Genomic DNA, 25,094 nt, shown 5'->3' on the forward strand with positions numbered 1-25,094 from the left:
ATATAATTTCTAAGTGGAATCCCTAGTTGATTAAATTAAATGTTTTGGGTTGCATCTTTTTTTCTATAAGCTTCAGAGTAGAGCAACAATTAGTCTTTTTGTAAACGGCTACTTATAGGCTACTCAGACAGGGCCTATTGACCAAGCAGAGGGAATGTATCCGACGTTTCCATCTAAAATTAAATAAGTCCCAACTGATGTTCCAAGCTGCTATGATCAGTTTATTTTCTACCAGAATGTCGACATTTTTTTAGTAAAATGTAATAAATGAATGGTTTGGAGAAAAGATGCGCCTGCGTGTTCTTTCCTGCGTCATTGTAAACTTTTAATTATACTGTTGAGGGCCATCTTTGAATCTTTATAGACTAACTGATACTATCACAAGGTGAAATTAATATGATGGCCCATTGTTTATGATAATAGTCTACTTCCTGAATTGCAATAGACTTTTGAATTATTATCCAATAGTCCAATAACACCAGGGTTCTATTACAATCACTTAGAGGACACCTGTGTTGTTTTAAAAAAAAAAAAAAAAAAAAAGGAAAACAAAGTTGGCGATTTTCAACAGCAAGGCGAAGAACAAGCAGCAGCATCAGACCTCAGCATTGGAAATGAGAGTCCATTGCAGGCGTATTTGTGAAAAAGGTGGCATTGGCATTAGCTTGTTTACTACCCCTACAGACAAAAGGTTGTCTCACATGATGCATCCAGCATCCAAGTACAAAGAAAGCAGACAGCTGTCCAGACACAGCACTTGAATTTGACCACTAAAATCCTCTCTACGTCCTCCATAAAACTCGGAATGGCTGTAGTAACGCTAATCCCTTTGTTCTATAGAAAACCATAAACCTTGAGAATGAGAGGAATTTGGATTTCAGCAACTAGATATTCTGCAACTTAAAAAAAGGTGAATTTTCACACCGAACACCATAACGTATTTTCTGCAACTTGGTTGTGGGTGTCCATTTAAGAAATGTAGCAATTAAGACTACTAAAATAGCCTAATACAATCTCAAATTATGTGTTTTAACATTACTTTAAGGATTAACATTCAGTCAAATAATCAAAATAAAAGAGATTGTGAATGTGACAAACAGTACGAAACAACAAGAATATATAAGTGTATTTGCGCCTTGTGACGTACTGCTACTGTTGGATGAACAACCGCAGCTATGGAAATATTTGTATAAACATTCTTGCCTGTGGACTGAATGGACACATGCTCGACACATGCTGCGGCATAAGTGTTATGTAGTTGCATAACAATAATAATTCGCACATCAAAATGTCATTGCCTATTCTAACGGTATAATAGATATAGTAGGCTACACTGTGTAATTAATAAAAATAAAACGCCGGGCTTGAATTTCAAGCTAGATTCCTAAAAACTGGAAAGCCGCCATACTAATTGGCCTATAATAAAGGTTCCGCATGTCAACATTACTTTGATGATATCATCTGTAGAATTAGAAACGTCTCATAACAATAAATAAAAAAACTACAAACTTTTCTTTCAGCAGACAGACAGTCCAAAACAATACTGTCAAATCATTTCCTCATCATAATCATTTCAATGATGCGTATTAGCGCGGTATAAATAAGTAATGTGAGGGTATGAATAAGTGATGCACTAATAAAAGTCAAAAGTCAGGGCTGCTAATCAAGACGACTGAAAAATGCAAAAGAGTAGTTTAAATACTACACTACTTAAAATGACTGCGTTTAAGTCGCGGTGTATGTCATTATGTGACAAAATATGACCAGTCAATGTCCATCGCTTGGCAATATCCGCCTTTCGAGGGTTTAAACACTGGCTTTTCTCGCCTTGGTGTGCTCGGACCATCAGTCAAAAAATAAGGTTTACCATGTGTTAATTTCCCTAGATGGACTCACAGCAGCTGATATTCCGCTAGCAGTAGGACCCAGGAAAGTTTGATTTGGTTGCACCAAATGAGCAGGCTAAGTATGCAGAGTTTGCACGCAAAAGGGTCTGTATCTGAGTTATAAGTCCATTACTTATTCTATCTTATAAAGACTCATACAGTAACAAAGAATATTGTAAGTGTTATGTCCCATCCACTCCGAGTAATAGTCAAAATGGTCTGAGGAGCTCCAAAGAGAAGATATTTTGTCATTCTTTGCCTAAATATTACTGTCGGAGTACACACTTTACGACTGTGTCTGTGGAATTTAAGCTATGTATTGCTAGCACCATAATTACAATGGTTAACCTAGGTGTCACCCTCTTGTTAAGAACTCTCAGTTCAAAAATGGCGCTAAATATTGCAGTGTTTTGGCTCTGCGTCGATAAATCCTGTGCCAAATGATACAACACTCAAGCACAAACACACACACACACACACACACAATGGGTTCAGTTCACCAAGACACTGCTGCACAGTTAGCTGAAGTCAAGGCTAAATGTGGGAAGCCTGTGTAATCATATTACTGTCCCCTCATGGCCTAGATAAGTTTAATTGGATGTAAGTCGGGCAGTTAAACTTGGCCGTATGAGCTGCGAACAGTTTCAAGCAACACTAAAGAGCCTTGTTTTTTTTTTACTGAGGTCTCAGTGAATGCACCTAGCGTGAAGCGTTTGTGGTGGCAACAATAGCTTACAAGATAAGGATGTGTTTTTGCCGTTACATTTAGAGCAATCTCCAGAGTGTATTTCTCTTTCAACCACTAGGACATAAAGCTTTCACAACAATGTGTTAACTTTTTTATTAGAAGTATTAAATGATTTCACATCTCAAGAAATCCTCCAATAGTGACTGCTGGCTCTAGCTCCTATGTGTTATTTAGATGTCCTGGAAAAACCTGAAATCCTTTGGGCAGAGGGACAGTAAACACGGATTTTTATCTATCTGTAACAAATTATAGATCAGCTAAAAATAAGCTTGTATGATATTTTGCTTGAGGGAATCTTAGTTTCACGGTTAATACCACTCTACAAAAGTCAAAATAAAGAGCATTTGTGCAGAATTTACTTGAGGCTATGGCCTGTCACATGCCGATATATTCAAGAAGATATTTTTAGGCGCCTTTAGACCTCTATTATCTGCACAGTTAATCTGCTAAAATATCTGAATCACCTTTTTGAAATCAGCAGGGATAATATGTCCAGTGTTTGAAAACAATTCACGGTTGACTAACTGTCCTAATTAAACGGTTTCTGCCAGGTTTCGGAAATTACGCACAAGACTGCACAACATTACGCACGACCTGTGAACCATTACGCAATGGTTTGTTTTGGAATTTGTTGACTTACATGTAATGTACTTTGTTTGGTGACAATAACAAAATGATAACAAAATCTCAGTTTGGTCATATTTTGACATATCTTGCGTGTGTGCAGTAATTATACACATATCATTTGTCAGACTTTAGATGCAAGGGTTTCTTCACTCGATGGTATTTCTTATATTATTTGGTCAAATCTTGTCTGTTGTAACCAACGTCTTGTCGGAAGAAATGTGAGGCATTGAGCATGCAGAGGGACAATTAGGTGACACATGGAATAAGTGACTGAAATTGCAAAATATTTATTTTTTATGTATGTCCAATCAGAGCGAATTCAACCTGTATTTAGAACAGATCTATTTCAATTGAGGCGACGCACGCATTGGTTGGTTCTTTCCGCACCGGGGGTCAAAATGCATTATTTTAGTTTGCGCTGGCTTTGCACAAGAGTGGTTTAGTATGTGGACCCAAAATAGAAGCTCTGAGCTTTGCTGCAGACTCATATCGTTGAAATGCCTGCTCAAACACTTAGTACTACTGTTTGCCTTGCCGTCTGAGCTGCAGGTTTTCCAAACTTTTCTTCAGAGCTAGACCTTTACACACAGAAACTGCATGTGAAAATATGAATATTCTTATAGAAAACAAGTCCATGATACACTGAATGTGCATGGAACCGATATAGGACAAACTTAAACAGGTGACATAGAATTGTCTATCTTGAATTAAACTGAAAGAGTTTCAAGCAGAACCGCCGGTTGTGCAGCTCTGTGCTGCATACTTGACATTCAGAGTCGGCCTAGAGAGGATAGCCCACGCCCAAAATACTACACAGCAAAAACAAGAGAAATCAACACATGTATTCAAAACGTTGATAAGCAGCGATTGAAAAACCGAGATTAAATAATACTGTGTAAATAATATAAATTTAGGTGCTGACGACTTCTGTACACATTATTTAGATTGTTACGGTTTCGAAAATACAACATGAAAAAGGACAAGGACGAGGCTGCAATGAACAAAAATGAAAACGGTACCGCAATTGCGGCGTCAATCAATATTAATCAATTCCAAGATGTTTCTTTCCATCAAGTGCAAGAGGCTCCTTCAAAAAAGCAACACCCCGTATTAAGGGGTTGTCTGACGTGCGATGCTATTGAAAAACAAATTGATAAGATAGTACAGTTCAGAAAAATGGAGCACATAGAGAACTCATTTCAAATCATGTCAAAATCAATATATAACAGTTCTAAAAGGAGTGAAACGATATGAATAGTCGTTAAGCATTTTACCTATCCTCTTTTTCTCTATCACATTAACACCCCCCCAACCTACCCATCCAAATACACACACACACACACACACACACACACACACACACACACACACACACACACACACACACACACACACACACACACACACACACAGGAATAACATTGCTTTCTATTTCTCTAGCCAGCTTCGTACCATAAACGGCAGAGGGGTGGCGGGGGACGTAGACCACATGCCACACAAGTTCTCTGCGAAGGGCACTGTGAAGCTCACTGACCTTTGGGACGCGGAGACAGGCCGCCATAAACAGATTTAGCCAGTCTCAAAGTCAAAAGTGCTCAAGAGCAGTGAAAGATCTATTGTAAAGACCTGCAAAGCCAACTGAGATTCCATCCTGTTTTACAATTTAAATACCTTGGGGTTATCCCGCTATGGTTTCTTTTGAGTATTTTTTTTTTAATTCCTTATAACCTGTACATTTTTAGCATTTGGGGAGACTGGATGGCAGGTATGGACGCGGTCCAATTGTTAAGTGGTTTGTTGGACGTTTCCAGCCTAAGATTATTTGTCACAAGCAAAAGCAAAATAAAGGACAGAAATACCTGAAGTAATAGGATACACAGAATAGCCACGCGTAACCTCAGCAGATAAGTGTGGTTTGAAGTTCAAGTTAAAACTACATGTTCAGATATCCGTTTGGCATCATTCAAAGACCAGACTGCCATGTTATTCAGGCCAAATAATCCCACCGTTTTACACAGGAATCACCTAACTTGCCTGTAAAAACACAAACCACCGCTTGCATCATTTAATCTTGGTAGCCAACACGATTCACGCTGTGCTCAATGTTGTGAGTGGTGTAGTTGCTTACACTCATTTTCTCCTTGTCAAAATACATTTGTATTAACAAATTATGCAAATTATCGCAGCTGTGAATTGAAATTCACACTTTCCTCACTAAGCGGAACTATATATATATATATATATATATATATATATATATATATATATATATATATATATATATATATATATATATAACAAATCATGAATTCTGATTAATATCTATTCTTTATCGCTCTTTCCATTTGCGCATTTCTACAAGCACAAAGGCGTTTACACTAGACATAATTGGACATAATTAAGTTATTACAGTTGTTGATGTTTAAATTTCAAGAGCTCGTTCAAGAGATTGTAGACAATATTTGTAACATAATTGACCTTGAAGATTTCTTTTACAAATAATGGCTGAGGTACTGCAGGACAGTCAGGAGCGTCATGGTGCATTTTGCATCTATTATTCTCCTCTAACCCATTTAACAAGGCAACACAGAGACACAAGACACTAGTTTATCTCCTTTCATGGTTAACAGCGCGTTTGATCGGCTAAGAAGTTTGGAGTTGTTATGAATGATGTCCTCTGAATGATCAAATTCAACACACGCAATTTAAGATCTTAGTATTATTTCATAGTCTTGGTTATTATCATATCGCAGCAAATACTTGGTACACTCACTGGTTATGCTTTGCATCAGTCTGGCGACACTTCAAAACTAATGCACTTTGTGTTCCTTGGATTAAAACAAGTGTTGTCGTCTGTGCGTAAAAGAGTGCATATCAAAACATTACGCCTGTATTTCTCATTTTATACGGAGGAAACTATTGAAATCCAGATGCTATTATTTCTGCTGATGTTTATGTTCAAATTCTAGGCAGTGATTTAATTGATGTGATTCTTCAAAATCACTTTTAATCAGATGCGTAAATGTATATTGAGAACATTTTTCTAAAACATAAAACCAGCGGATGCCATATCATGATATCTAGTGTATTTTTGACTAGAAATATATTGTAATTCCAAGATTTGTTTATAACGTTTACAGATGTAACCAGCATATTATACAGTAAATATTATTTTTGATATCTGCAAACTGACGCATTGTGCCCGATCGAATAGCAGCGCGTGCAGACGGCCCTTTCCTCTCATGGAGTATATTACAGTTCTTATATTCCCTTTTTACATGTAAAACAATGCACAAAACTATTATGCATGTGTAGTCCATTTGGGAAGGTGGAGGTTTGAAGTAAGGTAAACAGGCACAAAAAGCAGAGGCTTCTGTGAGCATCACTACAGCATATACTATGAGATAGAAGAGTTCCCATACTGAAGCAATCAGCTCAGAGCCATGTCTTGTCGTAATTGCACTGTGTATCTTATATCTTAACTGATAAACGTTCGAGTCGGTAGTTAACACAGCACCAAGAGGATTGTGTTAAGTAATAAGCTCACTTCATCTTACATGTGTGTATTTGTGTTGTGATCATAGACAGACGCCGGTTGCAGGGGCGGCCGTTCACAGTTCACTGAAAAGGCAACATCTGATCTCAACATTGAGACAGTACAACCGTTTCCAGTGGGCCTACTTCACCGAACTGTGACTGGAATCTGTTGAGGACAAACGCATTGATGCTCGCTTAGTTAGCAGATAGGAAAACACTGCAAGGCATCGCATTGCTTTACACTTCCTTGCCAGTAGAGAGAGAGCTTTGTGTTATGGGTTTATTATATACAACCGTGTGTGTCGTTTGTAAAGATGTATGCCATTTGTGTAAGCAGTTCTATCTAATCTGTGCTCATCTTTTCATAAACCATGTTTTGATATGTCATTATAACGCGTTTAAATCCATAATGCAAACCTCAAGCTACAGCATGCACAGCCAGTCCAAAAGGCTTGGCTATTTGGAGCACTGGGGTGTAACCCTATTACTGCTTTACAGAGCTATTGCGTGTTTAGCTGCGCCATTATAGGCTTGTATACCAGTGACATTGATTAGGTCAAACTTCAAGGGAAAGCACAAGACTTCAGAAAAAAATTGAAAAATACTTTTTGCCTTAAACTAATGTAGTTGTATATATTAAATAGAAATACTAGTCAATGCAAGATGGGGTTTAGCATTTGCATCTGGCCGCCATTTTGCATGGAAAGATATCATAGCTATCTGAGCGGCCATAATAAAACAAGGCCAACCTGTGTGGGCTCCTATTGATTAGAGTTCACAGCATGTACAATTATGTGCCAACAAAACACCCTCTCAAATACTTCCAAATGTTCCCTTAAATGTTCATTTCACTGCGTTGGACACATGTATTTTTAAACCGTTACAGCTCACGTCTAATAAAATAATACCACCAGTCAGCAGCACTCCGAAAAGCTGATTTCGAAGCAGGACATTCAAAGAAGCAACCCAATAACAGACTGAGGTGACACCAATAAACGTTTCAATATTCTGTTTATTGAAGACCTTATACATTCATATCAGTATTACTTTTACAAGACAACGTAGCAATCCTTACAAGCGCAAAGAAGGGAATGCGATGAGGGACGAAATAAAAACGATAACAAACAACTATTACACTGAAACAGGGTTTCTTTAAATGTTATGTATGGTAAAACTTCTTGAATACCATTTCTTACCTCCTTGGCAGTATGATATAATAGGCCTACATTTCCAACCCTTACAACCACAAATAGGCTATATGGAATGCTATATTGTACAAGACGATCAATAACAAAACGCACTATTAGCGATAAGGGATCCTCAAACAGGATGCGAATAGTAACATATGTAATTTAATTTTACAAAGGTATACACCAGTACAAGGTAAGGAAAGGGAAAACATTAAGCACGTTGCAAGGAGCAAGTACATTAAGTAGCCAGATAGGCTCTCCATCCTTCCATCCTAATAATAAAAATAATAATAATAATAATAATAATAATAATAATAATACATTCTTTGTAGACGTCTGTGTCAAAAATGTTTAGGGTTGTGTTCGCATTTGATTTGTTCAAAAAATAATAATAATAAAAAAATCACCTATAGAAAAAGTGGCCCGCAGAACATGACTTATAGCTATTTCACATCAATAACATGCTGCAAATACATTTCACTGCTATAGCTTACTCATTATACATGACAGATGATGCATTCGCACTGAATTAAGGGAGCACATATAGGCCTATGATTAACTTTTCTAAATTTCTACATATTTATTTTTATTATGAGCACCAAGTTTAAGAAAATGCTCTTTCAGGCCTAAAAACGTATCATCCTTCCTCCGTTGCAACTTTAGGCGGCAGCCTTGTTTAACCAAGTTGGCCTAAAAATGTAGCCTACTTATACTGGTGAATATTTCCATTACAGATCCTGGCGAGTTTATTGTTGAATACACTATTTTTAACGGGCACGATCTGGACGTGGACTTTAATAGCAGCTCAAAACCGTATTCAAACGGTGATCTCACTCAACTAAAAAAATGCAACTCATGCAGGATTCTGTGGTTGTTGTAAAGACAAGTTGAAAGGTAATACAAGTAAGAAAAATACCTTTAGAAACGTGTTAGCACATGAACAAAGACATGGCAATTCATTTTTTCCAATGCAGTCATAAAGATATCGATATGGATTACATTGCGGTTTTAGTCCTCCCTCTCCTCATGCAGACTCACAGACTTCCTGTCCGTGACCGTGAACGTGCCCACAAAGAGTGGCAAAAACTGTGAAAAGGAGATAACGATGATGTTCCTCTTTCCCAACAAATTATGGCTGTGGAAGTTTTAAGCAACCCGGAGGGAGATTCTTCTTTATCAGTTCATAACCTCAGATAAATGAGTGCGCGGATGCGGATCAAACCAGGCTTCTCTGCCTTTCTGACTTCACTGCTATTTTTAGGCCTAATTTTTTTTAGATTTTACCTAGTGGCCCCGCTCCCTCCTCACTTTCTCTGACGAAAAATGGAACACAAAGGATGTTGTCATTATGGGTCATCCCAAGATGAACTATTGCATCGACAGCATTTTTCGCGTGGCTTACACGTCTCTTGACAAATAAGGAAAAACCAAGAGATGCATCGTACACAGAAATACACATTCTCACAGTTTTTGTGCGATTATACCAAACATAGAGGCAGTCTTACTGTCATGTTGACTATAGCATTGAATGTCAGATAGTGGCTTGTTTTGGGCTTGTGCAGCCCGCACCTTTCAAAAAAATAATATCAGAAAATGTTGTAATAATTGCCTGCAATGTCAAAAAGATTGATATATGAGTGCATGCATTGAAATAAGACCTAAGGGAACGCAGAAGGCTTGGCTTTTACTGCCCATCGATTCACCTTCTGCCGCATCTCTAAAAGTAGGCCAAGGCTTGCTCCCTCAGCATGAGTCTCTTCTTCTTCATCCTGCGGTTCTGGAACCAGATCTTCACTTGTTGGTCGCTGAGGTTCAGACGGTCGGAGAGCTCCCTCCGCCGCTGCCTGGTGATGAACTCATTCAGCATGAATTCACCCTCTAGCTCAGCCAGCTGAAGTTTGGAATACGGTTTACGTTTCTTTCTGGTCCGAGTGTGCATCGGGTACCACGGGGCACCTGGAGGAGAGAGAGGAGGAGGAGGGGGCATACAACGGATTAGTCGCAACAGTTGCAATATCACGGTCACCTCCAAGGTTATGAGGAGCCTACAGGGCGTCAGTTGTCCAAGGGAGGCTTGGCTAATTGCCCTACTGTGGGCTGAGTGAATCAAACATTCATTTGAGCAGTAAACTGGAGACTAATCAGAAAATTCGATCTAGAAGTCAAATTACAGTTTCATGATAAAGCACTTCCCAAAGATGTCTGCGGCCGCGGAAGTGTAGACGATGTTTAAATCATCTGTGTTTTGAAAAAGATCCCATGTAGGGATTCTATTAGGATTCAAAGGACTGACGCCCCTGGAAGCTGTAGCTTCCTCCACACACAGCCAAACTGGATTTGTTTTGGTCTCTGCCTGGACCTATCTGATCTCAATCCCAATATCAGGACCAGCGGAACATGCCCAATGCTGTGCAATTTTTGATCATAGGTGTTTTTTTAGTATTTTTCAACCCTCTCTATAGAGACCGCCTGTTTACAGCGGCGTGTGTCACAGGAAGTTTTATTGTTGCAGTTAACGTGATAATTAAGTCGTGCTTGCAAATACCCCTACTTATTTGCGAGTTTCAGAGCATATTAAATGACTCTTGAGTACACAGCGACAGATATTAATTCTGTTTACGAGTCATTAAAAAGAAAACTCTCTATCTATGCAGTCAACCAAAGCGCCTCTCCTCTTTAAATCACTGCGCTAATTTGTTAAGTACAAACGTGTAACAATGCACCAAACATGTATACGCCTGAATTCAGGTGTGCAAATGCAATGACAGGGATGATCATTTATTCAAAAGCTAGTGGGCATTATGGTTTGGTGAGGTTATCTGTAACTGTACACAACCACATGGCGCGTGAGGCATTTTAGGGCAACCCCTAGCGGCGTTTGCACACCACGCAAGTACCCTGCAGGCTAATCGAGGCTGCAAGCTGTGCATCAAGGTAACAAGCTCTAATGACGGTGTAATAGCGCAACTGTACGCTATGTGCACTTCTCTTCTAAATAATGTGAACGTGCGTTTATAATACTTGTGGTAAAAAAAAAAAAATAATAATAATAATAATAGCACCCACCTCCTGCGGCTATGTTGCTTGAATGGCTTCCCGGTGACACCAGGGTCTGTGTGTCGCTGGATGGAGGCTTGCTGCCCTCGTTGAGCAGAGAGGAGCTGGAGTCGGACTCCATTGACTGACAGGATGGCGGGTCTTGCGTTAGCTGCTCGGTCCCATAATCATATTTGGAGAAGGTGGCTGTGCTGCCAATTCCACTGTGCATCCCGTGGTCAGATGTTAATGATGATGTGTCTCTCGCCCTATCCTCTCGTTTGAGGCTGCTGCCACCTGAACAGGTCTCCCTGTTCCCGTTGCCGTTGTTATAATAACATTTACCCTCTTCTGGTCTGCTAATTTCGCACGACCGATTGAAAGAAGGGTTAATAGACACGGGGCTGCTAAAGTAGGATTGAGAGTATCCATTGCACGGCTCCGAAGGATTCCACGGGAGGGAGCAAACATTGTCCCTTCTCGGGTAGGAGAGCGACGGTAGCCCCGCCAGTTGTCCCCCTGAGGCTCTAAAATTCGGAAAGTAAAATGTGTCTCCAGTGTGGATGTTTACCAAAGGTCCCACAAACCCTGGATTAAGGAGATTATGCTCGCCCATTTCCGCGGGCCCGACCAACAGCTTCTAGTTTATTGCAATCTGACATTTAACATAGTTAAACCTGGAGGGGCGCCTGATTGGTCATCCTCAAACCACGTGTCCAGGCTAACTTCTGCTACACATGGTACCACCCACTCGGTCCATCTCAGACAAAACAAAACATTAACTTCTGTATTACAGAGGTTTATATGCTTTTTAAAAATACTATAAACCTTTTATTAAAAATGTAGGATCTTGTTTTTCTTCACTTGAGTCACACCGAGTCCAAAAGGAGTCCAGGCTGCTTCTCCTTTTACACAAGTGGAACTGTCCGTGGCCTCGTTTAATATATTTATAAGCTGGCAAAAGTTTTTTAAATTCTATTTCTTATGAAAACTATTTTTTTTCTTGAAGGAGAGGGTGCATAGGACATCTTGTTTTCTAACAAATTATGGTTGAATTCCATGTCATATAAAGCTGTGATGTCCCAATTTTACAGGCTTGTTTTAAGAAAAGACTGATGCTCATTGCCGCACTCTACTCATATTTACAGTAACGGGGTCAGCAGGTTGAAGCCACTGGCTCTGTAAAAGAGGACGATATTCTACAAGGTTACTTTAAGAGGGTATATTTCACATAATATTCCCTAGTACACCTCACATGAACAGTTTTAACAGATACCTCCAATAAACGTTCACAGCCAAACTCTGGTGGGATTGTTATACCTCTCACAATTCTTTTATATGAATTTTACAAGATATCAGAGGGCACTTAACTGATTCAATCAGCCGAGGGTCTCTCTGCTTTATATCTCGCTAATTAGTTGATTTGTAGATGCAGCTCTGACACTGAACAAATATGTGCTATACCATAGGCCTACTGTAGTCATGCCTCTGCTCTGACAGAAAAAAAACTTTTCAGATTCACTTTTTCTGCAGAACACTTCGCCATGATGTGCAAAAGATTCAGACATGCTGCCAACAGCTGGCGCAAGGGTTTCTAATGTGGTCTTTGGTCATCAAACTGCCCAACCATCATCCTCAAACATATTCTTATGACTGACCCTTGGCTTTTGCATTCCTCTCCCGGGTCTACAGACTCCTCGATTAATTAGAAATAAAATCTAGGAAAACTTTGCAATCGTTTAACAACTTTCTATATTATATTATATCAGTCCAGCAACTGTTTTGCTAATCCCTCTTTCCCTTTATAAATTTATAATTTACCACCACCCCTCCTCTTGACTACATCAGACAACATCAATTTATGGATTCAAAAGTTTTAATAACTCAGCAGTGGGGAGCTGCTTATGTCTCAATTATGGCAATTTAAAAAAACAAAAAAAGTCTGACTACGCCAACGACAAAAAGTTTGACTCATCAATGACACGGGTTCCTAAATATACCCAGCACACATCATGTACGTCGCCGTCCATCCATTCAAGTTCACGACGCAGAGTCACGGCAGGTTGAACTTGATATTGAACTCAAATACTTCATCAAAATGAATAAAAGGTAGAAATTAGAATCAATAAAATAGAATAAACAGCCTGTTAGGCTGTGCCAGCTTAAAATGAGGGCTAACAGCCCGAGTCATAAAAATAATTTGAATATATTCCAGGATGCGCCGCTGATTTAAAAAGTAACATATCGTCTTCCTTAACATGGCATCATGAAAACAAAATAATAAGTGTCCAAATAAGACAAATAATAAACAGGCTGATTTAATTCATTAATAATTGATATTAAATGAGTTAAGGATTCACAGAAATGTGCCGGGATACAGCAGCTTGCACATGCGTGCTGACTGGCGCTGGTTGGGTGCTACAAATTCGCCAATGAAGTGTTATATGAGAACATCAGCATTCATTTAAACATTGGTTTGGGAACGATTTGCAAGTCGGCTGATATTTGATAGCTGTATCCGTAACTTGTGACCATGTAGGCTACCCTATCTAACCCAAAGGCACCGGGCCTTGCTCTAGCCTTAAATAGAAAGACAAATATCAAATGTTTAAACTGGAGAAGCGCTCAGGAATCCGTAGCGGTATCATTCTGTCCCTTGGACTCATTGCCTCTCCTATCACTGCACATACTTGCATCTAGTTAGTGAGTCTCGCAATGCAGCACAACATCAATCCAATATAATATATTGCGCCTCAGTCTTATGAGGAGCAATGGGGTGTCTTGGTATCGCTTCTCGTGTTATTATAACCGCAACCAAAAACAAAAGAGCGCAGTGTGATGTTTACAACAAAATGGCCCGGACGGCCATCCAGTCAGTAACGTTGTATCCCTAAATCGCCACTTTACCTCGGAGAAAGAGGCCATGTGTTGCGCCTCCTTGCCTCGTCTCTCCACGCCTCCGATCCAGTAGTACTCCCACAGATCCGCATTTCACATTCAAACAATTGATCGTCTGTTCATCGTCATCTTTAGCTCAGCAATGATGTCATATGTGACCGTGAGGGGCCCTGTGCTCTTATTTAGCTAAATGAAAATCTGCTGTTAAAAAAAGAACTTGGTAAACCGAGCACTGTCAAGGTCACTGTCTAGTACACTGTCTGCTCGATATTGAAATTGCCCTCCTGGAATCCACTGGTCCTGTCCAGACAGGGCAATAGCCTAAACAAAAGGCTTTTCTTCCCTTTTTCTCTTTGATTCTCTGCAGGCAGGTTGCCACAGTTATAGCCTTGTGCAACCCTTTTAAAGCTTTCTTCAAGGAAAACAAACCGCCAAGGGAAGCCTAAAGAACCCACAAAAGTGGAAACGTTGAAGTTGAAACGTTTTGCTGATCTTTTCATTTACAACAAACGATATTTCTACATTATACATTATATATAGACTAATTCGGGGGAAAAAAACTATTCTATTCCTTACATTTTTTTAATTAAGGATATGAACCTGGAAAATAAAAATAGATATAGAAAATGTAGCATATAGGTCTACTTCAATTTCCATAAAAATATAACACATTTTAATTATCATTTAGTGTAATTCCTATGTACATTGCGCAAATTAAACATTGCAAACCAGCATTTATAGTAAAGCCATTGCGTCATCTGATTTATTTGAACGTATGACTGAAGTTATAATGCTATAAGCTGCCACAAGGGTATTTGCTCAAGTTTTGCATTTTATTTACTAATTTTTACATTTTTAATTTTCAATTCCAGACTGAGAAACTTTATTTTGTGTGTGTGTGTGTGTGTGTGTGTGTGTGTGTGTGTGTGTGTGTGTGTGTGTGTGTGTGTTTATGTAATATGTAATCAGAAAAATCAAATGTAAAAAGCTCATGCTCAGTCCATAGCTCAGCTATGGACTGTGTATTTATGATCAATAAATTATGCATTTTCAAACCAAACGAGGCTTATGTCGTCAGTCAGATGGGTTACATTTTTAAAACGCGTTAACACAATGTGACTTTTCAAACAACAGTGCTGTTAAATGTGTGGAATATACTGTATTCTTATAGCATCATATCTGCAAATACTTAAAAGAAAAAATAAACACATATGACTAAATAACTCAAAAACTGAACGTCACAAACCTCTTTCTATCTTTGTTTTCTTACACTGCTCCGACATGTGATTTCCATGATCGGATATATTCCACCAGTAGATCCATCAAATCACAAAGCAATGCCTTGATTGCATTAAAGTAAAATTAAATGTAAACAACAATGTCATAACTAAACAGCTGAAACCCATTGGGACCGCCTTTTGCTGTAGCATTCACTATAAGCAGGCCTTCAACTTTAACAGTTAGAAAAACTTCTGCATCAAAATGATAATTGTCAACTCCATATTTCATGAATACTGTCGAACGCAATGAAAGAATAACTACCAACACTAATCTAAATGAGTCATAACAATGAAACCAGAAATTAACTCAACTAAAATATCCTTAAATTAGAGGGAGTTGCTGCACTTCCTGATATTTTCCTCTGGTCACCACCAGAGGTTATCAGCCCCCTGTCTCATGTGTCTGGCTGACAGCGGCCTGCAGCTTTGACGCCGCACACACAACCAAAAGCAATGCTACTTTTTATACATTTTACGTTTTCAAGGTAAAATCAGCGGCTGATGAGGGTGCAAAGCTTCTAAAAGCTTTTTGTTTTGTTTCTTTTGTGTTTTTATTTGAAAAGAAGCTGTGTGCTTTAGTTGATTTATTTTGGGTCTTCCTTTGCTCGGCATAGTAGCCTAAATGTTAATCTCGGGCGTTGTATGTTATTTGATTATTTTAGGTGACAAACAGAATAAAATAACTTTGAGGAAACTGTATATATGACAGTGTTGGACTAACGGAACATAATTCCCGATTTTCTTCTACAAGTGAAGCCTATATGAAACCATTTTAAATATGCGTATGGGGATATTTCTGCATTTATACATTGCGGATGTATTATTTCGAAATACTATTTACATTTCCATGTAGTCTACATTTTAAATAAACAGTGGCCATTTGAATTACACCTAAACAAGCTTTCTTACATCATGTTTGAGATTAGTTATTTTATGTGAAATACATTTAATATAGGCCTACTGCTAGACAACTTTTGTAAAATTATAATTTCTGCTATGTTCCTAAATACCAGGAGTTAAAATGTAAGCTATAAACTATATTTAAAGCAGGTCTATTTTTCTCTCAACTTAATGTTGCGTGCTCTTTACTTTGAAGAAAACTATGTCAAAAAAAGAAAAAAGGGTACAAATCACATTATCCATCATATTTCTGTAAGTTAGTTTTGTCTGTTCATTGTACAGCGTTTGCTGTGAGCTAAACAGTCATAAAACAAAGTCCACGTAGGCCTACTGCCATAGAAGAAAACGGCCATACCTTTAATCGTTATATTGTGGGCGACGTCGTATTGTCATTTCCTCTCGCTGTGTAGACAGTATGGCTGCTTGCTGCGGATTACTGGTGTTGGTGTGAGACGTCAAAAGTCCTACCTGTCCTTCGTGGTCAATAACACACACCTCATGATGAGTGGATGAAGCCATTGGTGGTTCCAGAGTGCATGAGCCAGAGCAACAACTTTTAGGGGACTTCTGGAAAACACAAAACAGAGCCCAAATGTTAATGTAAGGCTCTAGGAGATGGTCAGAAATGCAGGTCAGAGGATTTCGCTACACTTCCCCTTTTTTATGTATTTATGGCATGTCATTAAGCCCGGCTGTCTAGACAGGGAAATAACACCTTGTTTGTCTACAAACAAACCGCCAGCATTGGTGTCCAGCCCCCTATTTATTATTCACAATCTGCTGTGATGTCAAGGTCAAAGTGACTGCATAGTCATGGTCAAGGGTAAATCAGGAGACCCAGAACTTTCCACAAGGATTGAAAATCCAGGAAGCAGACAAACAAAAACTTGAAGTCTGACGGCTTGGATTGTAATCAATAACCTCAAAAAAATCAGAAGAGCTGGAAAAAGTGACCAGAGTGCAGCCAACGCCTCGCCTGTAGAGAAATTAGGATACAAAACACCAGCCATCTAACTGTGTTGTAGATATGCTGTTTTGGGGAATAGCTACAACATTAGACATATTAGGCAAAAATATTTAGGCCTTAGACGTGAATTATTTTCACTAAAGAAAAAGACAGAGCCATTTATTTACATTTAGGCTACGTCTAAGATGCGTGTATGTTTATTCATTTAAAAAACTGAAATTACAGACTTGAGATAGACTAGTTTTAAGTATAACATTGAACTTTGATTATTCTCAGAACAATCATCTTTAAATGTCATTTTTCCACATTATTTCTTTTTTTCTACCTTCATAATTACAACTGAAGTAGCCTAACTTGCATGTGAGTCCTTAATGGTTGAAAACACTAGTCGCATGTACAAAAAACTTTCCGCGTCCATACATACATCTGTAAATAATATAGGATAATCTCTATATAAAACTAGAGGAACTCGATCTGCAATGCAGCTTCGGACTGAGCGTGAGCGCATGTGTACTTGTACCATCAATACGTGTTTTGATTAATAAAATAAGGAGTTCATATAGGCGACAGAATCAAATGCATCCTCAAGTTCATTGCTTAACTCACCTGTTTATTTTACATCCTGAAACAGTGTTACAGCATGCAGGTCTAAAGAAATCCAAGTGCACGGGGCTGCAAGACATAATATAGGTATCATGTGCTGTAAAAGTAAATGCGTTGCCATTTTAATTTACGCAATTATTCTTAATATCTACAGAAAGAATAATCCGAAAAATATAGTAGGCTACATTGCAAAGTGCACTGGACGGTGACTGGTAAGAGAAAGTGCTCGATGAACTCTTAGGGTGCGGGTAATAATGTTCTCATTATTAGACCAACAATACCCAATTTGTACCTGTGGAGTAAGAAAAGGTCTGCAACTAATATGCTGTGGTCACTCAGTAAATGTTTCTGTGAGAGCTGAAGCATAAATCGCTTTTAATTGCCTTTCGGTCAGTTTGCGATTATTCTGAAATTGAACTTTTGCCAATTAACAGGTAAAACATCTTTGGCATTCACTTTGATTAAACCTGCGGTTGGAGGGCAGGGCAGGGCGGGATGGATTCGGACATATAGTGCGTGTGTTTCTCCGCCGGCTGTTTCTCTAAACTGCATGTTCCATTTGAAAGATCAGATCCTGCAACTGTGAATATTTCGATCTGGAATAAGAATGGGTCTAAATATCATGATTAATTTGGTATTTTTCTTAGTTTGGTGTCAGAAAATGCACATTGCTGCTCACCAACCACGCGTAATCACTGTGTCCTCTCCCGTTGCCATTAACAAGACTCCAGGATGCTTAATTAACACTCTACAACATACAATCCTCACTCGTCCATCAGCTGCTGATAATATGGACTCAGCTTGAAGAGGAAAGACCTGTCGTCTGGTTAAAGCTTCTGCTGCTTGATGACACCAGGGTAACTTGAAACGAAAGGAAATGCTGCAAGTACGGTTGATTGACTTGAATATTTAAGCGTTTTCATAATCATCATTTATTTATGAAACACGTTTCCAGTACGTAATTCAACACCACAATACAGTTCACATACCGCACCAAAGTAGAAAATACAGGCTTCACAAGGCGTGTGATCAGCTGCAATGCTACACTAACAAAGACAAAAAATAAAATAAAACGATTGTGCATTTATGTGTAATACTCACTGACTTTTAATGGTTTACAATCATTCCAGTTGCATGACAGAATCCTTCACTGACAAAGGAAAACATACAGGTCTTGGGATATTCCAGTTTACAGTTCCGCCATACTAGATAATATGAATTAAATAAAAAGGCATTGCACTATACAGATTAACAACATACGAGCCTTTGTTTTACCCCAGGTTTAAGAGAACATTTCCCACACAGAGGAACAAAGCTTTTGAAATTCAGAAGGAATATTTAAAAAAGAAAATCATTCTTTCTTTCGAAAGTCCTTTGTGAGCTTTTTTCTTGAAGAAATCTCAAGTTCAACGTGTCATTACGCCACAACTGATGTCCATGTGGCGATTATCTTTCTAAAATGACATCAAACTGTTTCCTTTGTTTTGATCTGCTCATTGTAAGTTTAAGAAATGCCATCAGTCCTTTTGAGATTTGGCTTGAACACACTAAAAGAAAAACACAACACTTGTCTTTGAAATACAGATATCGTTTTAAATATTATATATTTATATATGTACATTCATATAAAACAAATGTGAAGTGAACTTTCAATATTTTCACAGTTTTTAGAGCATTAGCTCTAACTTGAAAACAGGGGGCGTGGTGGCATGGTCGATGGAGATGATGGAAGTTAAATAAAAAAAAAAAGAAAGAAAAAAAAACACTGCCAAAATGTTTTTCAGCCACGATTTTCGATGCAAGAGGTAAATATATGGCATGATGTGTTGGAAGGTATGAGTTGTAGTTTCAAAGAGGTCGTTGATCTTCTCAAGTGGTGTGCATGTGATTACTCTTGGATTTACTGACAAATTTCTTCTCCTTGACTCGCCGGTTTTGAAACCAGATGGTGACTTGACGCTCTGAGAGATTGGTAGCGGCCGAGATGCGTCTTCTCTTGTCTTTGGTGATGAACTTGCTGGCTGCATACTCTTTCTCCAGCTCCTTCAGCTGGATCTTGGTGTAAGGGACACGTTTTTTACGCCCACGTCGGTAACTGCTGACCTCAGGCTGTAATGGCACAACATCTACAGGAAAAAGGAGAAAATGCCAGGAAAATATTAGACTATGCGCAAAAAACACCGCAATGTTCACCACACAAAAATAGCAGCAACTGCAGTTGACAAAACTGGTGTACTTCCTAAGCAAACAGTGTTTAGATAGGGGGGTGGGGGGGCAGGATCTCAGGTATACTGCACCTGACATGTAACAACGCCATAATAAAATCGTCATCGTCTGTCGTAAGACAGTTCACTAATGTAAAATGTAGGCTACTCCGTTTGTGTTACAGTGCTAGACCATCCTTTGTTTCTGTGAATGAAAAATCACTATCAAGTTACAGTCACAATCTCCTTAGGCTACTACACGTCAATACTTAATCTTCTGGTTGACTATCTACTACACAACAAACCTTGTTAACGATATCTTAGATAAATCTATCCTATAGATGTTCATTGAACTGCGGGGTACGAGTGTGTAAGTCCTATAAGTCTCAATGTGGGTGCAATGTGCAATACGCCGGTCAGAGCCTGGTTAAAAAATAGAAATCACTATCTGCAACTAAAGTGATTGCAATTGAAAACAAAACAAACGTTTTGAATGATCATAAAGTCACACGGTACACGTAATTTAAGTGAAAGTTTACAATTCATCAACTCCCTGAATTTCCCTAAAAATTAGACACACTTTATTTCCCCACTACGTTCTTTTTAAAAGGCCCTGGAACCTTTTGGCAGTGGGTACCTTATTTGTTCAGGTAAAAAAGGTTCTGGGAGTACACCCATTCGCCAAGACTGGAGCTGAGTGCAAGGCAGTCAACGAGAAACATGACAGGACAAGTATGGCAATACCTTGAGAAATAGTGGCAAGCTGTGAGACATGACACTTTTTACCCCCATGTCATTTTACACTTATGGGCTGTGGATATTTCTCCACAGTTCGTGGATATTATGATTGATTATGATTATGGTAGTTCTTGATTTAGGCAAATTAATATTCAAATATTAGCCTCTCTTTTTAATATCGTGTTATAGGAAAATAGTGTATATATATATATATATATATATATATATATATATATATATATATATATAAAATACACATATCTATATATACAGTATATATGTATATGTGTGTGTGTATATATGTATGTGTGTGTATATATGTGTGTGTATATATGTATGTGTGTATATATATATATATATATATATATATACACACATATATATATATATATATATATATATGCACACACACACACACACACACACACACACACACACATCTGAGTGGCGTTCACTGGATTTCTTTTATTTTTTAGAGCAAAATAGTTGTGTATGTCTGTGGTGAGTTTAGTGTGTGAGTGTGTGTGTGTGTGTGTGTGTGTGTGTGTGTGTGTGTGTGTGTAGCGAGACAGAATGACAAGGACCGCGCGCTTGTGTTTTTGTGCATGTGTGCGCGCGCATTTGACTGCGTGCCCGTGCATGCGTGGCTTGCTCCTGTGTGTTTTCAATATAAAAGGTGGCTAATATTGTGTGAGAGGTCCAGTCGAGGTCTGATAACTTCCCTATCCTAAATTAAAATACCTACAGATTTTACTTAGATAATAAACCCTTGTGGTAAAAGAAGCAGTGTAGTAAACACTCTGTAAACTGCATACTGGACGGGCCCCTGTGTCCATCATCAGGTATTTTGCATGTATGATACTAAGTAAAACAAAAGGCGAGCCTGAAATAAAGCCTATAATGTGAACTGGTCAGTGGTTGTGAACCATTCGTGCAACATGATTTTGAATGTTGTAAAATTAATCCTGAGATAGATAGATAGATAGATAGATAGATAGATAGATAGATAGATAGATAGATAGATAGATAGATAGATAGATAGATGCAGGAGACTGTGGACACATCGCAGGGCGCTGAGATTTATTGGCACCATTCAAAACACAGTAGGCTAGCTTAGTCACTATATTGTCAAACAGGGGGCAAAGGTATGCACTGCGCACATTTCTAGGATAACTAGGCATGATGGTTTGTTCCATGTCAAACAGAAGAATATCACTGCCTTTACTAACAGAGTCCATAAAGAACATAGGGTAACTGACATATGATTGACAGTTGTATGTTTATTCACAACATTTAGAGTTTCCCTGGACTTCTTTGTAAGTTGATGTTGGCACGTTAACAAAAAATAAATGTATACACTAAGCATAACATCTCAGCAGAGTAAAAATATCTGACTACATTTAAATAGATTTCTTAATGTGATGGCACAGGTATTTCAAGCGTACAAGCCGCTGGACTAACCTGCCTGGAGAAGCTTAAAAAAAAAAAGAAAAATCAAACATAATTTTTACATACCTGGAAAAGGTGATTTCCAGAGATGAGTTGACTGTGTTTGCTCTTTGGAGCAGTACACCTGCCCATCCCAGCCGTTGGAGAGAGCCCAGTGCTGGTAGCCCTCCATGGGGATCAAGGCGTCGTGCCTCGGTTCGGGATGGGCACTGATACTAGGCACCACCGACACATCGAGATATCCAGGGACAGCCTGATATGAGCTGGCGAAACTCGGGTAGAAGGCAAACTCCTTCGCCCTGGTAGACAGTTCTTCCGTGGGCAGCGCTGTGCTGGGCTCGGCATATTTCTCTGCGGGATGGTACGAGCAAGGCTTCTGCTGCAAGTTCACGTTGTGCGAATGAGACAATCTACAGCCGTAATATGGGTTTCCAAATGGATAACCGTAGCTCAAAGATGCACTGGATGATGTTTGTGGAGCGGGACACTGCCGGCCGGTGTCTGGAGAAGAAATATCCGAGTAGACGGAGCCCTGGTGGGTCGCTATGGTGCCAGAATGTCGTCCCAGCGCGGGGTGCGACATCAGGTCCCTGCAGTGGGTCGCAGGGCAATTACCGCTCAGTCCCTCCATTGTTTGGCTTTTATTCTGGTTGTTTTCATTCGGGCTTTTTTCATAAACGTACATCAAGGTGTCCGCCCAGCGTGGATGCAGGACCAGCGAAGTCGTCATATCAGGGGCTGCCGATGCTTTTTAAAAGTCGACTACTCCAAGACGGACACCTCATTTCCAACTACATTTTACACCAAGCGCATGCGCACTCGAGACCCTCGTGTGTCCACTTCATTAAGAATCTGGCACGTGATACGCTAACAAGTCCTACGAGATTGGGCTTGTGAGTTGGGGCAGAGCAGCCCTTTAAAGACCCACTGCCTCACATGTCACAGTTTTTTCCTGCAGAATACCGAGTCATATCATTGGTTTAAATCACTTAGACCCACACCCTTAAAGGGGAGTTTGGATACTTTCAAGATTGGGGCAAACGAAAACAACCTGTGAAATTTGGCCGATTCCGGGGACTGCCAGAGAATATAATAGCATATGATACATGTCACAGTTGGTACATGGAAAATAAAAACATACATTTCTTATTCAATTGTTTTTATCTAATCTTTCAACTTGCTTCTTGGCGTATTGGTGCGCAAACTTTGTGTATAACTGATGGAAATGATATGTTCCGGCTGAAGTTTAGTTTGAATAGTAAATGTAGCCTAATAGAAAATTATTTAATCTGGAATCCCTGGTCTGTAGTTAATGTAATGTATATCATGTATGTATTACGCATCAAGAAACAGTTCTGTCAAAGCAAATGTGTCTCCGTCCAATCTTATCAACACTCCTTTTCTGAAGGACGCATTTCCTTTAAACCCGTATACAACTGCCACTGGGTCACCTATTAACATGGTGAGATGAGGATCAGTGACTAGTTGTGGACTATTACTGTTCCAGCAGGGCATACTAATTATGTTTTTAATGTTTTAATGTTGCCTTTTAGAGGTTGATATTGTGGAGCCTAAATCCAGCATATTATAAACTTTTGCATGACGTGTTGATTTGTATTAATCAGTTAGGTTAAAAAAAAAAAAAATACTATTTAGCATGTGCGTGTGGTTTGTGTGGTGGAACCAGAACTAGAAGTTTTAGTATTGGCAAAGTTGAATGTCGTCGCACCTCAGCATTAACAGCCAAAGGACAAGGTGAAAATTCCAGGTAAGATACCGTCATTGTAAATGATCTTTTAGTAGCCTACGTATGTCTCTTTCATGTGAAGATATAATTACAGTAATCCCCTACAATAAATGATAGCATCGTTTAGTTCAGGCTACAACTACTTGCATTATTAAATATTCCCGCAATAGGTTTGGGCAAATATATGTTCCATCATAGTATTCGGTCTAAGCTTTTTCAGCGATAGCGTCTGCACTAAACTGAGCATTAAACGACTTCATGTGATGTTTCTGTTTCACTAAGCTATTCATTCATAACATACAAGTGAAGCTGACGCTTCCAGGCGAAAATAAGAACAAGGGGCCGCTTTCAGCTAGACTGTGTGTACAGACCTTTTTCAATTAGACACCATGGTAGAAATGCGGACATAGGAACTCTTCCGACACTATTTTTACACGCATCCTCCTTCATATTTGAATAACCACTGGTTAAAGCTCTCTTCTAAATCTAAAACGTCCTTTTAGTTCTCCTCGTCACCAGGCCCCATACTAACATCAGTTGCGGAAATCGTCTATTACTTCTGGGTTAATATTTAAAACTTGACTGTATTTTTGAGTTTGAAATATTACCGATGGGATAGGCCCACAAAGTGTCCATAAAATAGAGTTTTTGTGATGCCTATCCCATGAGTCACTCATAAAGGAGGCTACAAGCAGCCATACGAAGGGTTTTATCAACATTTTTGCACTGCTGAGTTGCCTTGGGAATAATCAGGCCACCGTTAAGTATTAGTATACTAAGGAAGCTAGACCCCTGTCCTTCCTCGGACAGACTATAGTTCTTTTGTCTCAAGGAAATTACGAAGGGCTCATCCAAACGGCAGCTGCACGGAAGTCCAAGGTCAAGGTAAAAAAAACGCAGACAAACAGGGTCGTAATCAGAGTCTAGACAGACAAGAATGAACTTCACACTAGAGTATACATGCAAACTAGCTGTTATTTAGAGACCCTTACTCTAAAATATTTGCTGTGTGCGAACTGCGAAGAGAGAGAGAGAACTCCAAATAATCCCTTGTGTTTTTCCCTCCCCTAAGGATCAGGAATTTGACAGCTTTTGCGCTGCAGAAAACCGGCTCCTTCCAAACTAACATTTTCCATGAAAGCTCCGACCTTGAGAAGATCACGTTTTTTTTTTTGTTTATGAATGATAGAATGTTATTTTGAGTTTGGTGCATTTTGTTTTCATTCAGCCTAACTTCCAAATTATGCCCAAATGTTTGTGCTAAGGTAATAGTTTCGCCCCGTG

At 39.0% G+C, this 25,094-nt stretch overlaps 3 protein-coding genes across 7 annotated transcripts in view; all 3 read right to left on the reverse strand.

The window, feature by feature from the left end:
• The window catches only part of LOC120558386 (homeobox protein Hox-C10a-like), a 132,348-nt gene that overhangs the window by 67,305 nt on the left and 39,949 nt on the right, over positions 1–25,094 (reverse strand). For 4 of the 5 annotated variants that reach the window (XR_005639106.1, XR_005639105.1, XR_005639104.1 and 1 more), the window contains one exon: positions 16,458–16,669. The gene's annotated coding sequence lies outside the window, so the exon portion shown is untranslated. Of the gene's footprint in view, positions 1–16,457; positions 16,670–17,675; positions 17,742–25,094 lie in introns of all 5 variants that reach the window. The other variant, XR_005639108.1, reaches the window with a different exon arrangement.
• Positions 7,793–11,660, reverse strand: hoxc12a (homeobox C12a). Its single transcript, XM_039799367.1, has 2 exons — positions 11,055–11,660; positions 7,793–9,944 (listed from the first exon to the last, which is right to left on the reverse strand). Exons 1-2 carry the CDS (start codon positions 11,638–11,640, stop codon positions 9,706–9,708), a joined length of 825 nt encoding a protein of 274 aa, XP_039655301.1. The 5' UTR covers positions 11,641–11,660; the 3' UTR covers positions 7,793–9,705.
• hoxc13a (homeobox C13a) lies at positions 18,581–22,942 on the reverse strand. The gene is made up of 2 exons (XM_039799365.1): positions 22,130–22,942; positions 18,581–19,798 (listed from the first exon to the last, which is right to left on the reverse strand). Exons 1-2 carry the CDS (start codon positions 22,791–22,793, stop codon positions 19,542–19,544), a joined length of 921 nt encoding a protein of 306 aa, XP_039655299.1. The 5' UTR covers positions 22,794–22,942; the 3' UTR covers positions 18,581–19,541.

This window comes from Perca fluviatilis, chromosome 5 (genome assembly GCF_010015445.1).
Source record: "Perca fluviatilis chromosome 5, GENO_Pfluv_1.0, whole genome shotgun sequence".
Taxonomy (NCBI): domain Eukaryota; kingdom Metazoa; phylum Chordata; class Actinopteri; order Perciformes; family Percidae; genus Perca; species Perca fluviatilis.

Excerpts from the sequence above, each read along its gene's own strand:
- hoxc12a (XM_039799367.1), bottom strand. The coding sequence starts at position 11,640 with ATGGGCGAGCATAATCTCCTTAATCCAGGGTTTGTGGGACCTTTGGTA. Across the intron at positions 9,945-11,054 it reads AAGCAACATAGCCGCAGGAG|GTGCCCCGTGGTACCCGATG; the intron begins GTGGGTGCTATT and ends TCTCTCCTCCAG.
- hoxc13a (XM_039799365.1), bottom strand. The coding sequence starts at position 22,793 with ATGACGACTTCGCTGGTCCTGCATCCACGCTGGGCGGACACCTTGATG. Across the intron at positions 19,799-22,129 it reads CTGGAAATCACCTTTTCCAG|ATGTTGTGCCATTACAGCCT; the intron begins GTATGTAAAAAT and ends TTTTTCCTGTAG.